This window comes from Boleophthalmus pectinirostris, unplaced genomic scaffold (genome assembly GCF_026225935.1).
Source record: "Boleophthalmus pectinirostris isolate CB_2022bp ecotype Guang Dong unplaced genomic scaffold, ASM2622593v1 HiC_scaffold_9, whole genome shotgun sequence".
Lineage (NCBI taxonomy): Eukaryota > Metazoa > Chordata > Actinopteri > Gobiiformes > Gobiidae > Boleophthalmus > Boleophthalmus pectinirostris.
Genome location: NW_026571541.1, coordinates 27,043,556 through 27,057,350, shown reverse-complemented (window position 1 = coordinate 27,057,350; position 13,795 = coordinate 27,043,556). Strand labels below are relative to the sequence as shown.

Sequence of the window (13,795 nt, the reverse complement as noted above, 5' to 3'; positions counted from 1 at the left end):
TAATATGAATGTTGTTTTGAATATGCAAAGGTTGAATACCGGGTAGGTCGTTTATGAAATCTCAAAATTTGGCAAAAACAGCTGACCCACTTATGTTGTAATCTTTTAATCAATCTTAGGAGGTAAAACATGCTCCTTTGAAGCTAATTTTACAGTCGTTTGGCGATTTTTCCTGATATCTAAACCTTAACTACAGTATTTGAAGGTCCTATATTACGCAAAATTGACTCATGTGAGGTTTAAGACATGTTATAATGTTGTTACCTCATCAAAAACATACCTGGAGTTGTGTTTTATTTCATTTGCACATTTGCGTAATCCTTTATTATTAGTCTGTCTACATCTCCAAGCCTTAAAATGCTCTGTTCCATCTTGTAAATGTAGGAAGATTGGAAATTTTCAGAGCTGACATCATACAAATGAGTCTATCTAAAGGTGTATGAAGTTTAAAAACACAGTGGAGCACTTCCTGTATTAGTACATGACATCACAAAGTGGAACAAAGTGCTTTCAGATATCTTCTTCTTATTGGGATTCTCAAAAACAAGAGAATTTTTCGTCAAGATCGCCGTATCACTCTATTATTTATTTATTTAATATTGCTCAAAGTACCTTGAATCTGCATTTTCAGTTTTGTTTTGTCTGTGAAGTTTGCAGACGAAACAACTCTGGTGGGCCTCATCACCAAGGGCGACGAGACTCATTACAGGAAAGAGGTCGACCTTCTGACCACAGTACAGAGAGAACAACCGCCAGCTGAATATCACTAGCAAGATTACGGAGATTGTTGTCGACTTCCAGCGAGGCCACACCCAACACCTGCCACTGACCATCGACGGTGCTGCTGTGGAGAAAGTGAGCAGCACTAAATTCTTGCGGGTGCACATCAGTGAGGACCTCTCCTGGACCACAAACACTGCATCACTGTTGAAGAAAGCTCAGCAGTGCCTCTACTTCAGTGCCTCTCAAGCAGGCAAGAGCCCCACCACCATCACGACCACATTCTACAGAGGAACCAGTGAGAGCATCCTTTCAGCTGCATCACTGTGTGGGGCGGAAACTGCACTGACCACAACAGGAGCCCTGCAGCGCAGAGTGAACACAGCCAGGAAGATTACTGTGCACCACTCCCCTCCCTGCAAGACATAAACACCACCCGCCTCACACGCAAAGCCATCACAACTGTGAGCGCTGCAAGTCACCCCTCACACAATCTGTTCAGCCTCCTGCCTTTTGGGGGGAGGTACAGGAGCCTCCATTTCCGCATCACCAGACTCACTAACAGCTTCATCCACCAGGCTGTTAGGATGCTGAACTCTCCCCCCTCTGTAACCACCAGGCAGCCAGGAAGCTAGGAATCTGCATCTTCCTAGAAAAGAACTTTGGACTTTTCCTTATTTTATTATTATTTAATTTAGAAGATTGAAAGTGAGAACATGATTTCAATTTTTCAATAAACTAAATCTGACAATAAACTTTTTGAATTTCATTGTGAGCAAGGTTGACGCTAAAACAGGGGTGGGCAAACCTTTTGACTCGTGAGCCACAAAAGGTTCTAAAACAGGGGTCTCAAACTCAAATTACCTGGGGGCCACATTAGATAAAGTCTGAGTGAGGCTGGGCTGCATTGAGTATTCGATAAATCGCAGTTGCACGAAAAAAAAAACGCTGTATGTGCACATGTACTCGTCTTCACAGATCCACTTAGACTCGTTGCTTCACAACTGCTGTAAATTGAGTTTTGGGATGTAAAGCTGCTTTATAATCTGTTGTTGTGAATCTGCATGGGCACCAATTGCAGCTTCATCTGTCAGCGTGTCCAGCGGTAGGGGGTGGGATTGTGCGTACATCTACCGTGGGTCGCACTGACATTATTCTTTGGAATTAAGTGGAGGGCCGCAAAAAATCCTTCCGAGGGCCGCAGTTGGCCCCCGGGCCGCGAGTCTGAGACCCCTGTTCTAAAATGTCACGGAAGGGCCGGACCAGGAGCAGATGGATGGAATTTTTTGGTACGTCATAAGCGAAAAAAACAACATGGGCTAGATAGAAAACATATCCCATGTTACTGAAATATCCCATAATTGAAAATCATTACAAAACATTACAACTAAATATCTGTCTTTCAAGTCCCACAGTATTTATTTAAATGACTTTTAAAACACTTAAAATTGTTAGTATTTTCATTATTAGTTTGCCCACCCCTGCTCTAACCTGTAACTTGGCCTGGTGAAATTTAGATAACTCCATCTTCTGTTCTGTCTCTTTCTTTCTCTTACTCTTTCTCTATTTCTCTCTTTGTATCTCTGTCGTTTTTCTTTGTCTCTTTCTTTCTTGGTCTGGTGACATCTAGATAACGCCATACTGTTGAACATTCTAGGCATAGCGATAACATCTCCATGGAGACAAGCAGTTGGCTGACCCTACACCAGAAAAGTTACACAGCGCACCTTTAATAATTCTATACTGTATGCACTCCCTGTACATGTAACTACATAAATCTCTCCTACTGTTGTTAGCGACAAGGTGTTTGAGCGTACGTTCATAAATAGCAGCCAAGACACAACATGTGGATCGAGTTGCAATTGTGTGAACATCGGTTGTATTTTGTTTACAGTTTTTCTCTAAGGACACAGTAGCTGCCTGTCATTATATCATGCATGTACCAGCTGTCTATGTGCCACCACTCAAAACACTCGGGGACGCAATCTGATCCATCACATGAATCAAACATGGAAGAAAAGAAGCCAACACAGACAGTGGAACGGTATAATTTTAGCAGGACTTTCTTTTTGCTTTCCTCGCGATGGAACAGGATGTGATGCAAAGATTAGAGCATCTTTGTTTCTGCTCTTTGATGCTGACAGATAAAAGGCGCTTTGGGCTAAAACCAGTTTGGAAGGATAACAACGCTCCTAGTTGTCATTCGTGGTGTTTTTATACGCTGCAGCATGGTACAATATATAAAATGTTTGCTATACTGACAGTTCAGTTAAAGATTGACTAGAGATGCACAGTGGGACTAGAAGAAGACACTTGCAAGAGGGTCACAGTGGCTCAGGTGGAAGAATATCTGTCCACCGATCTGAAAGTTGGTGGTTTGAATCCCAATCTTGACGTTAACAGAATTTGTTGGTATTTTGCAGTTTGTTCTATTGTTATTTTCCATTTGTTTATATCATTGTTATATAAAGTATACTCAATTTTTTATAATCAGGTACTGTTGCAGGAGTTGGGAGGAGTGCGTGAGGGAGCAAGTCTGTCTGTGTGTATGTATGAATGTGTGTGTATGTTTTGTAATGTGAACTTGTAAGTTTTGTATTCTGTCTATTGTATTGCATTGTATTGTGTATTACTGTATTTTTTGGACTCTGAGGCGCAATATCAGTAATGTTGAATTCTCTTGTCTATTTTCATACATAAGTTTGCTAACCCCTGTTATATATGAATGCCAGGTTTAAACCCTAGCCTCCTAGCGTTGTGGTGGTGAATTACTTCGGGCGCATAGACCTTGACGCAGACCCATAAATCAAAAACGACACTGACAAGGCAACAGCAGCAGTGTGAGTTGAGTCGATGCAGAACTATACTTCACCCTTTACTCCGCGAGGCTCCTGACTACAGTAGCTGTAATGCTCCGACAATCCATCAAGCAGTGCGGCTTCGTAGCTTACCAAAGTCATACTAAAACATTTTGACAGATTTTTGAGCGCTGTGTACCACATAAAATCATTTCAAGGTCAGTAAGCACAACCAGAATTAATACATAAGGCTCACCAGATTATAAAGCGCACTGTCGATTTTGGAGAAAATTAAAAGGATTTTAAGTTCGCCTTATAGTCTGAAAAATACAGTACTAATATTTTGTGTTTTTTGGACCCCTTCGAAAACAAGATTGCGCATCTCACGGGACATTCCAATAAATAAAAATAAATTGGTTGAGAAGTCTGATCCACTGACCCACAGAATGTGTCCTTGGGCAAGACACCATTTACCAGGAGAGAGAATGCTTTAGAGAGTGGAAATGGAGCATGTTTGCTGAGCCACTATTAGGAACATGATATTATAGATTGATGGATCATAAGGAAGGCAATAAGTTTTATATTAAAGTTAAATTTGTGGAAGCAGGGAACTCAGGGACCCTTCCCCATACATTGAGCCAGGTTTTGTCAGGACCACCTTAGCCTGTAGATTATACAGTACCTATTGTGCGTGCTTTGAGTTTATGAGGGAATGCCTGGAGGAAACCTATCCAGACATGGGGAGAAACACACCAACATTGCACATAAAGAACCAGGTGGGCAGGGAAGTTGAACCCATAAATAAATAGAAAGTCTGCTGCAGTGTTAATCCATGTGTTTTCATCTGTAATTACACAGAATAACACATACAAAAAAGTGAATTTAAAAAGTATGTGCAGATAAGAACAAGAAACCAAGTTAATTTCATGTATTTTGTTTGCAGATGCCTCGTAGTGAAACGGTGTGCCGATACTGTGGAGTCAGCTACCTCATCTACAACGAGTTCCATGAGCTCAACAGCAGGATCGCTCAGTTAGAGTCTGCGCTCCAAAAAACCAGAGAGTCTGCTCTGAAGGAGAAAGCCCAACGAGAAGCACTTGAGCTGGGCATGCACGAGCGGGAGAGGGCCCTGCAGAGACAAGCGGAGCAAAAAGAGACGCGCATGAGAGAGGAATATGAGGAAAAATCGAAGCAAATCACACAGACAATGAAGAAAGAGTTTGAGGAAAAGTTCGAGAAGGAGAAACGGGTAAGAGAAGAGGAAGTTCAGAAAATTAACAATGAAACGATGCAGCAGCTCCGACGAGAAATGGAGGAGATCGAGTCGCGCAAACTGGCAACACAGAAAGCCGAGCTGGAGGCGAGCTGTTCGCAGAGAGAGAAAGTTCTCAATGACGCACTTCAAAAGGGCAGTAAAAAGCTCGCAGATAGCAGAGAATACGGCCAACAGCTGGAGCAGAGGTGAGTTTGTTTGTCCTTGCTGTGAAGTCATCTGTAATGTTAGGCTTTAGGTGGCTTGTTTTCGTCTGACTCATCCTCTTCTCCCATTAACACTAAAAAAAACCCACTCTGATCAGGTGCTCCTTCATTACATGCAACAAGATAAAAAGAACATGTTAATTATGCTAGTGCTAATTAAACCACCACATTTTTATATCTGAATGCTAATGTCACATAACTAGTCAGTGGCTTTGTTGTTAAAACACTTCTAATCTTCTAATTTATTCTCTCAGAATATTCATAATTTAAGCCGCTAAGAATAATTCAAAGAACATAAAAACGATCACAGGTTCACACTAAGGCACCAAGGCTTTATCTCGCAATCATAAATCTGTATAAAAACCATACCAACTTTATTTAGAAAGCGCTTTAAAAACTTTACAGCTGGCTAAAGTGCTGTACACAAACACAGGATAGACAAGGACAATCGCAGTACAAACACAATACAACTACTAAAAATAACATAGAAAACAATAAGATACTCAACAACAAAAAATTTACATCTCACTTTTTAAACGCTGGTGAAAAAAGGTGCGTTTTAGAAGTGATTTAATCAAAATACAGATTCAAAACAGTACAGTATATTTTAGGGTTGTAACGATATCCAAGTCTCACGATACGATATCATCACATATGAACCTCACGGTACGATATTTATTGCGATATCATGGGAAAGCTCACGATCAGGGATGTAACAATATCCAAATCTCTTGTTATGATATTTTCACGATATACATCTCATGGCACGATATTTACTGCAATATTTTGTGGAGGGTAAACAGCTAAAACTGTTAATATGCTACTTTTTCCTCTTAAAATGCCTTGACAAGACTTTATCCAAATTAAGACTTAAAAGTGCTTAGAACTGTTATTTCTTCTTGTAGTCTACACTGAAACAGGAGCAAAGGATCATGGTCTATGTAGTTCCCTCTGTCTTTTTTTATCTATTGCTGCAACAAATTAATTTAAGCAAAGAGACCTGTAATTCGATATACTGTGATGATCCACGATATTGTTGAGAGATTTTTGACGATACAATATCACAATATTCCCGTTATTGTTACATCCCTAGTATATTTTTCAGATTTTTGCTGAAAATTAAAACTAAATATAAAAAAATAAAATATTAAACTTTAAAATAAAACAAGTACTCAGAAGTAAAACTATGACTTAAAGGTGCGCTGTGTAACTTTTTGGTTGCGGGTCCGCCACCTGCTCGTTTCTACGGATATGTCATTGCTCTGCTTTGAATGTTCCACAGTGTGACATTAAACTGCTCTACTTTACATTTATTCAATTTCAGGTGCTTTTATAGCTCAAAAATATCTACAAAAACAGGCATTCTGACTGTGAGGGGGGCTGCCTCTTCACAGATCTGACCTGTAACTTGGTCTGGTTTAGTCTCCATGAAGATAGAAAGTTGTAATACCATTCTGTGAAAAATCCCAGATGAAGCAATAACATCTCCACTAGAAAAGCTACACAATGCAGCTTTAAATGTAGCTATAGTGCGAGCCAAAGAAGTCGACTTTACGAGGTTTAACTTGTCTTTTGTAGCTGTGAGTGTTATAGACAGGCTCACAGCTGGTGAGGATTCCTGTTTACTTACTTCATATAAAGCTGTCAGTAAACTACCAGCGCAGCTCTGTAATCAAACCAGCGCCTTAGCCACACTCGCAGTAAATATGTGGAGAATGCTTCCACGCCGTGACTCACCAGAATGCTATGTCAAACTTTCCGATTGTAATGACAAATCCTAATGCCTACAGTCATGCGCACACACCTGCAGTCCCTCTCAAATACCAGGGTAGGCCTTAGATAAATCAAGGGATGCCACAAACCAGGAGTGTCAGAGCTTGTGAAACACTGCCGGGCAACCTGACATTCAAGGCCATTTAGTTGTCTTACTAACGAATTAATGTATGATGAATGTAGGTTATGACATTTTTTTTTAAACAATAATTGATTACCTTTTTAACAAAACAGAGCAATACTATCCAGCACAGCATCGTCTAAAACTAAAGGGGCAAAGATGAAATGAAAAGGAAATACACATCGCATCACATACTTATTGATTAAGATTAAAACATAAAATGGGAGCCTCCTTTATGTCCCGAGGTAGATTGTCAAAAAAGGGTTGCCATATTTTATAGAAAGTGTTTGAAATGCATTTTGAAAGGGCACTGAGGCGCTGTTTATGACATTTATGCACTTTTTTAAATCTCGTGATAGATAACGTTGCCTGGCTTTACACGCATCCAGAATTATTAGCTGATAACTACTGCATAAATCCCATGCATTTCACTACAGGTTTGTAGAGGTTTAAACTATGGGGTTAGAAATCTATGTCCCTATTGATACTTTGCAGCTGATGTCATGGGGGTGGGATGATAACTGTAAGAACTGCTCTGTCTAAGGCTTGTTTAGTCTGAGCTTTAACACATTTAACACAATCTGACCAAAACGAAACAGAATTAAAACTGCAACAGGTGAGCTGATTTTGTTCTGTTAAACAAGTCTGTCTCAAATAACATTACAGTCACTGTTGAAAATCAAACACCATTAATGCTCGTATTGATCACAGGCTCCTGCAAGGAAAGAAAAAATAAAAGTTGTTTAAATCCATTTAGTTTTATCTTCTTGAGTTTTCAAACGATCTTATTTGACAGTATTTGCAAATGTGCGCATTGTGTCTCTATGGCAACTGGTGAACATTCCGCCAATACACATGCATGTAGAACATCCTCAGCGTCTGGTCATTGTAAATGAATCAATACTGTAACATTTACATTATTTGCTAAATAAATATTTAAATATAAATGTCTTTGCAGTTTTATATGCGCATTGACTTAATCCAATCCAACTTTATAGCACATTTTATAAAGAAGGGTTTTCAATAAATAAATAAATACAAATTATTATTATTAATAATAATAATAATAATAATATAATACATCAGAATTATGTTCCAACCAAGAAGAAACTAATAGAATGTATAAATAAAATAATAATAATAATAATAAAATAAATGAACAAAAATAATAATATCAATATATAAAAGCAGTATTAAAAAAATGTAATAGGTTAAAACAATAAATAAATAAATAAATAATAATAAAATAATAATAATAATAAATAATAATAATAATAATAATAATAATAATAATAATAATAAATCAGAATTATGTTCCAACCAAGAGGAAACTAATAGAATGTATAAATAAAATAATAATAATAAAATCAATGAACTAAAATAATAACATTATTACATAAAAGCAGTATTAAAAATATAAAATAGGTGAAAACAATAAATAAATAAATGAATAAAAGACACAGCGGACCACACAACTCACACGGTGTTAAAAGCCAGAGAATAAAATGTGATTGTGGTTCACTGTGCAGCCGAGATGGCTGGCGAGATAAGTGAACTGAAATTTGTTCTACTTGTTTGACCCATTTCCAGGTCTGGAGCCGGAGTATCGGTACAAGCAGGGCAGTAGACGGGAGGACAAAGGGGTGTGTTGTCCTGGGCCCTAGTGTTTTAGGGGCCCAGAATTTGACCCTTCTCCTCTATATTAGAGGGGGGCCCATGAGCGGCTTCTTGCCCCGGGCCCTCAAATTTCTGTCAACGGGCCTGGATACAAGAGATGTAGACATATTTATACTGGAGCGAGCTGGACTTCTGTTGACCTTTTGACCGGCGTGGTAATTACGATATCATTATGGATATGGATTACACGGAAAGACACTTGACAGGTCATGTGCAGTGATGTTATGTGTATGATAGTGTATGGATTAAAGTACATTCTAATCAGATAATCTCACACACACTATTATTGTTGCTCATAACATGCAACATACTCTGCAACCACAAGGCAGCACATGGGTCATGAGTTCAGGGGTCGTGCAGAGGTCCCAGTGCCAGAGTCAGGATATATGCGAGGCATGTAAAGCTACAGTATGTATATTATAAACACGGATGTACATCAAAGCCCCCACTCTACTCCACTGTACACTGTTCTGCCCCTTGTTTCCATTAGGCTTTCTTTATTTACTTATTTTGTTCCTGCTTATTTTGTTCCAACCTGGCCACGTTGCTCGAGTAGCCAGTAATCTCACCTCACATCAAGAAGATTTCATGTTGCGTAAGGGTGTTGGAAATGAGGATTAGCAAATGTGTAAAAATGTGTTTGATTTTTGACTTTTAAGAGCCCATATTACTTTATTTTCTGATCTATGTTGTAAGGTTTCCTCATCAAAAACATACCCGGTATTTTGTTTTGTTTCATTCACACATGTTTAACACATAAATCCTGCATACTTAGGCTGGGTTCTTCTCTCAAACAGAAAACACTCTATTTTTCATCCATTTTCTCCTGCTTTATCTGCAGTGTTGGGAGTAATGTGTTATAAAAGTATCGAATTACTGTAATGCATTGCTTTTTACTGTAACGCAATAATGTAAGGCATTAGAGGGAAAAAAGGTAATATTTTACTCAATACAAATGTCAGTAACGTGCTTTATATTGCATTTTTAACCTGGTTTGAAGTGGTGGGTTTTTTGTTTTTCTTCATACAAATTCACTAAAATCACCACAATATCAGCAGTGGTGAAACGCCATCGTTACAGTTTCGAATGTCAGGACGGGCCCATAGGTGCGCCTGTGTAGACCGTCGGGTAACCGCGGGCGAAAGGAACTCCACGCTCCACGGGGCTAAACACAGCCGACGCCCGATCGCGCTTTGCAGACACCCTGCTCCACGGGCTCAGGGTTCTCTCGGGCGGTCCTAGATTCCAAGTCCTAGTCCAAGATTAGTCCTGGTTTAGACCGGGTTTAGACCTGGTTTAGTCCTGGTTTAGTCCTGATTTAGACTGGGTTTAGTCCTGGTTTAGTCCTGGTTTAGACCGGGTTTAGACCTAGTTTAGTCCTGGTTTAGTCCTGATTTAGACCGGGTTTAGTCCTGGTTTAGTCCTTGGTTCAGTCAAGGTTTAGTCCTGGTTTAGACTGGGTTTAGACCTGGTTTAGACCTGGTTTACTACTGGTTTTGTCCTGGTTTAGACCTGGTTTAGTCCTGGTTTAGACCGGGTTTAGTCCTGGTTTAGTCCTGGTTTAGGCCTGATTTAGTCCTGCTTCAGTCCATATATGGCGCAAAAGTTCAGCATCATTGTAGTTATTTTGGTGAGAGTAACTTAAAAGTACTGTAATAGTCGTGTAATATCTTACGTTTTAAATGCAGTAATATTGTAATGTAACAAACTGCTTTGAAATGACATTAACAAGTCATAAATAACACATTACAGTTTTGAAGTAACTTGCCCAACAGTGTTTATCTGATACTCTTTCAACATTAAAGAACAGTATTTTCTTTTATATTACAGTTTATATTACCATGTGCTGTGATCCCTCAATTGTCCAGGGTATGTTTCCTTTAAATGTGACTTTTTTGTATCGATACCGCTCAAAGTAGTAGTAATCGATAAGTATCTGATTTTTGATACTTTTGACAACCCTAATTTATTCAAACCCTTAACCAGTTGTAGATAAAAACCTACATATGGGCCTTAAATTGTTCCATCAAACTGTGATGCATTTCAATACTCGTAACCCTTGTGCAAAAAGAAGAAGAAAGCAAAGAACTGACTCAATTTTCATAATTTTACAAGCTAGTACACTTCTTAACACATTCACATAACTTCGCTTGGCCACCTACCCTTGTTCTCTTCCCACTCGTTTCAGAACATTACACTTCTGATTTGACAGAGAACTGCTTCACTTTTCCACCAGGCAGCCTTCAAAACGATGAAAAGCCAGGTGAGGTAGCATGTGTGGGAGTCGGCGCTGAATCGCTTTAGCTGTTTTTATGCCCATGACCGACAGACTTATGTAACACAATTTAAGAGATTTCTTGTTTTGTGATTTCTCCAATCTCCATCTTCTCCGCCTCCTCTTTTTAGCGTCTTGTGGTTTGACGTGTTGACAAGTTGATTGAATTTTGTGGTTAGAAGAACAGGTCAGACGCTGGGATGCTAATGAAAGCCGATGAAAATGTCACGTGTCAGAAAGTATGGCTTCTGTCGGGATCTGTGACAGTAGAAGGCGAGAGAAGACGGATGAAGAAACGCAGGGTGCAATAAAACCTGCTTTTAAAATGTCACCCGTGAGACGTGTCCCGACAAGGATGAGCTCGAGTTGTTTGGATTTAATAGAGAGGAAAGGCCTGCAGGAGTCAATAGACAGCTACTGTGGATTCTGGGCAGGTTACAGATAACAGGGAAATGTAAACTTTTCAAGGTCAGAGAAGTAAAAGAGTTTGTAGAATGTCTTATATAACATATAACTACTGTGATTATGTGTTTGATTGCATGGCTTATTATGACTTAGCTGGGCGAGGACAGTACAGTGGATTAATACTGGTTTGTTGTTTGTTCTGGAGGAGCATCCCTTTATTACACAAAATGGAAAGAGCTTTAAGACATATTATAATCTTGTTACTTCACTAGAAACTAGGGATGTAACAATAACTGAAATACCGTGGTATCGTATCGTAAAAAGTCTCACAATAATATCGTGGGCTGTCACAATATATCGAATTACAAGTTCCTTTGCTTAAATGTTTTGTATTAAATTGTTTTATAATAGCAAAAGATAATAAACATAGAGAACTACATATCCCATGATTCATTTCAGTGCAGACAACATGAAGAAATATGTTTTTTACTTGAATACTTGGGATTATGATGGTAACAATTCACACCAAACTCTTGTCAAAGTATTTCAAAAGCAAAAAAGTAGCCTCTCCAAAATATTGCAATAAATATCATGAGATGCATATTGTGAAAATATCGTACCGAGAGATTTGGATTTCGTTACATCCCTACTAGAAACATACCTGGAGTTGTTTTGTTTAGTTTTTTTCATTCACATTTGTTTGAGTAAACCTTTATTATTAGTCTGTCTACATCTCCAAAGCTCAGAATGCTGCTCTCCACCTTGTGATGTCATGCAGTGGTAATTTTCAAGTTAACAGCTGCACACATATAACGCAAAATCGACCTTTAACCATGATATAATGGTGTTACTTTATCATCAGCTCAGTTCAAGATGATTCATGTTCGAGTAATCTTTATTGTCCTTCATTGGAAGTGCCATTGCTCTGATACAGCCTATCCACACGCATGGCTCTTTACTTTGCACGATAACATTTTTATCAAAAACTTACGCAAGTATTAAAGGTGCATTGTGTAACTTTTGTGATGCAGGGTCCTTCAAATGCTTTTTTCCATGGAGATGTTATTGCTTTCCTTGGAGATCAAATCAGGCCAAGTTACAGGTCAGAGCTGTGGAAAGGCGACCCCGCTCACAGTCAGAATGTTAGTTTTCTCTGGGTATTTTTGAGCTGTAAATCCACCGGTAATTGAATAAATGTAAAGTAAAGCTGTTTAATGTCAGACAGAGACATAGCAATGACATATCCATAGAAACAAGCAGTTGACGGACCCTCCACCAGAAAAATTACACAGTGTACCTTTAAAAAGATTGTCGGCTTGCTACTGTGAATAGGGCCTAAGCGTGATCCAGCTGTGCACCGCTTTGTAGTGATGACGTTTACAGTAACACAGCATAAAGGAGCAGGCATGAATCAGCTCTGCAGTTTTAAGTCAATGGACCGTTTGTATTAAGTTGTTTTTATTCTGCATTCCAGACAACTGGGAGGTAAGATTTCCGACCTCAGAGCGTCCCACTGTATGTAAACAATATGACTAATACAAACCTGAAGGCTGAGGAAATGTAAAAGCTAAACAAATGTCTGAAACGTATTAAAGTTCAAAGTTCAAAGTTAGCTTTATTGTCAATTTCTTCACATGTACTCGACATACAAAGGAATCAAAATGACCCTTTTCTCTATCCCATGTGTAATAATAATAATAAATAATAGTAATAATAGTAATAAAAGCATCAAATTAATTTACAGAATTTTGTAACCTGTATAAATGTTTGCATCGTTCATGTGTTTGGTAACTTCTCAGATCTACATTTTGCTGTAATTTGCATAGTTTTAATACACTACAAAAACTTAAATCTGGCCGAGTTATTACCTGAATTAAGAAAGTTTCACCGTGATTTGAGAGAATTTCACTTGACAAGTAAAATGGGCTCTATTCACCCTTATGCCACAAAACCAGAAAAACCTTTGGAAAGATGCGGATGATGACTTCGTTTGGGCTCTGACAAACTCTTGAGAAAACTGAGAAAATGTCCCGGTTTCTTCATCTAGTTGTCATTATATTTTTCCTTTTTCCTTTTATAAATTGCCAAGACTTTTTGTACTTAAAATATGAAACTACATCTTGCTACACTTAAGATAAGAATAACAACTTTCTGCACTTAAAATAAGAAATAAAACTGATTGTTGCTTGAATAAAAAACTTACTTTTATACCATTAGTAGATAATTTTACTTGACAAGTTGACTCTAACTTACCTAGATATTGCTTTTTGCCACTTATGTCTCAGATTAACTTGTATGTGGAGTGGTAATTACAAGCCTGAGCCCCATTAGATCAATATTGCAAATGAAAAGTAAACAAATCTAAAATAATCATCTACAGGTGATCGCAGATTATACCTAAAATACCAGAAAAAGGCTTAATGTCAGTAAAAAAGTGCCCCTATAGTGTTCCAGGTATTTGCCCATGTCACAGCGTTCCAAAGTTTCCAATGCAGCTTTTAAACTATCCTCTTACGACTCCAAAGCATGGAAACATTTAATCTGCCT

At 38.4% G+C, this 13,795-nt stretch overlaps 1 protein-coding gene across 1 annotated transcript in view; it reads left to right on the top strand.

Moving 5' to 3' along the window:
- Window positions 1–13,795, top strand: part of lekr1 (leucine, glutamate and lysine rich 1) — a 169,575-nt gene that overhangs the window by 43,205 nt on the left and 112,575 nt on the right. The window contains exon 3 of the mRNA XM_020937690.2: window positions 4,462–4,979. Within this exon, the coding sequence (XP_020793349.2) occupies window positions 4,462–4,979 (518 nt within the window). The remainder of the gene's footprint in view (window positions 1–4,461; window positions 4,980–13,795) is intronic.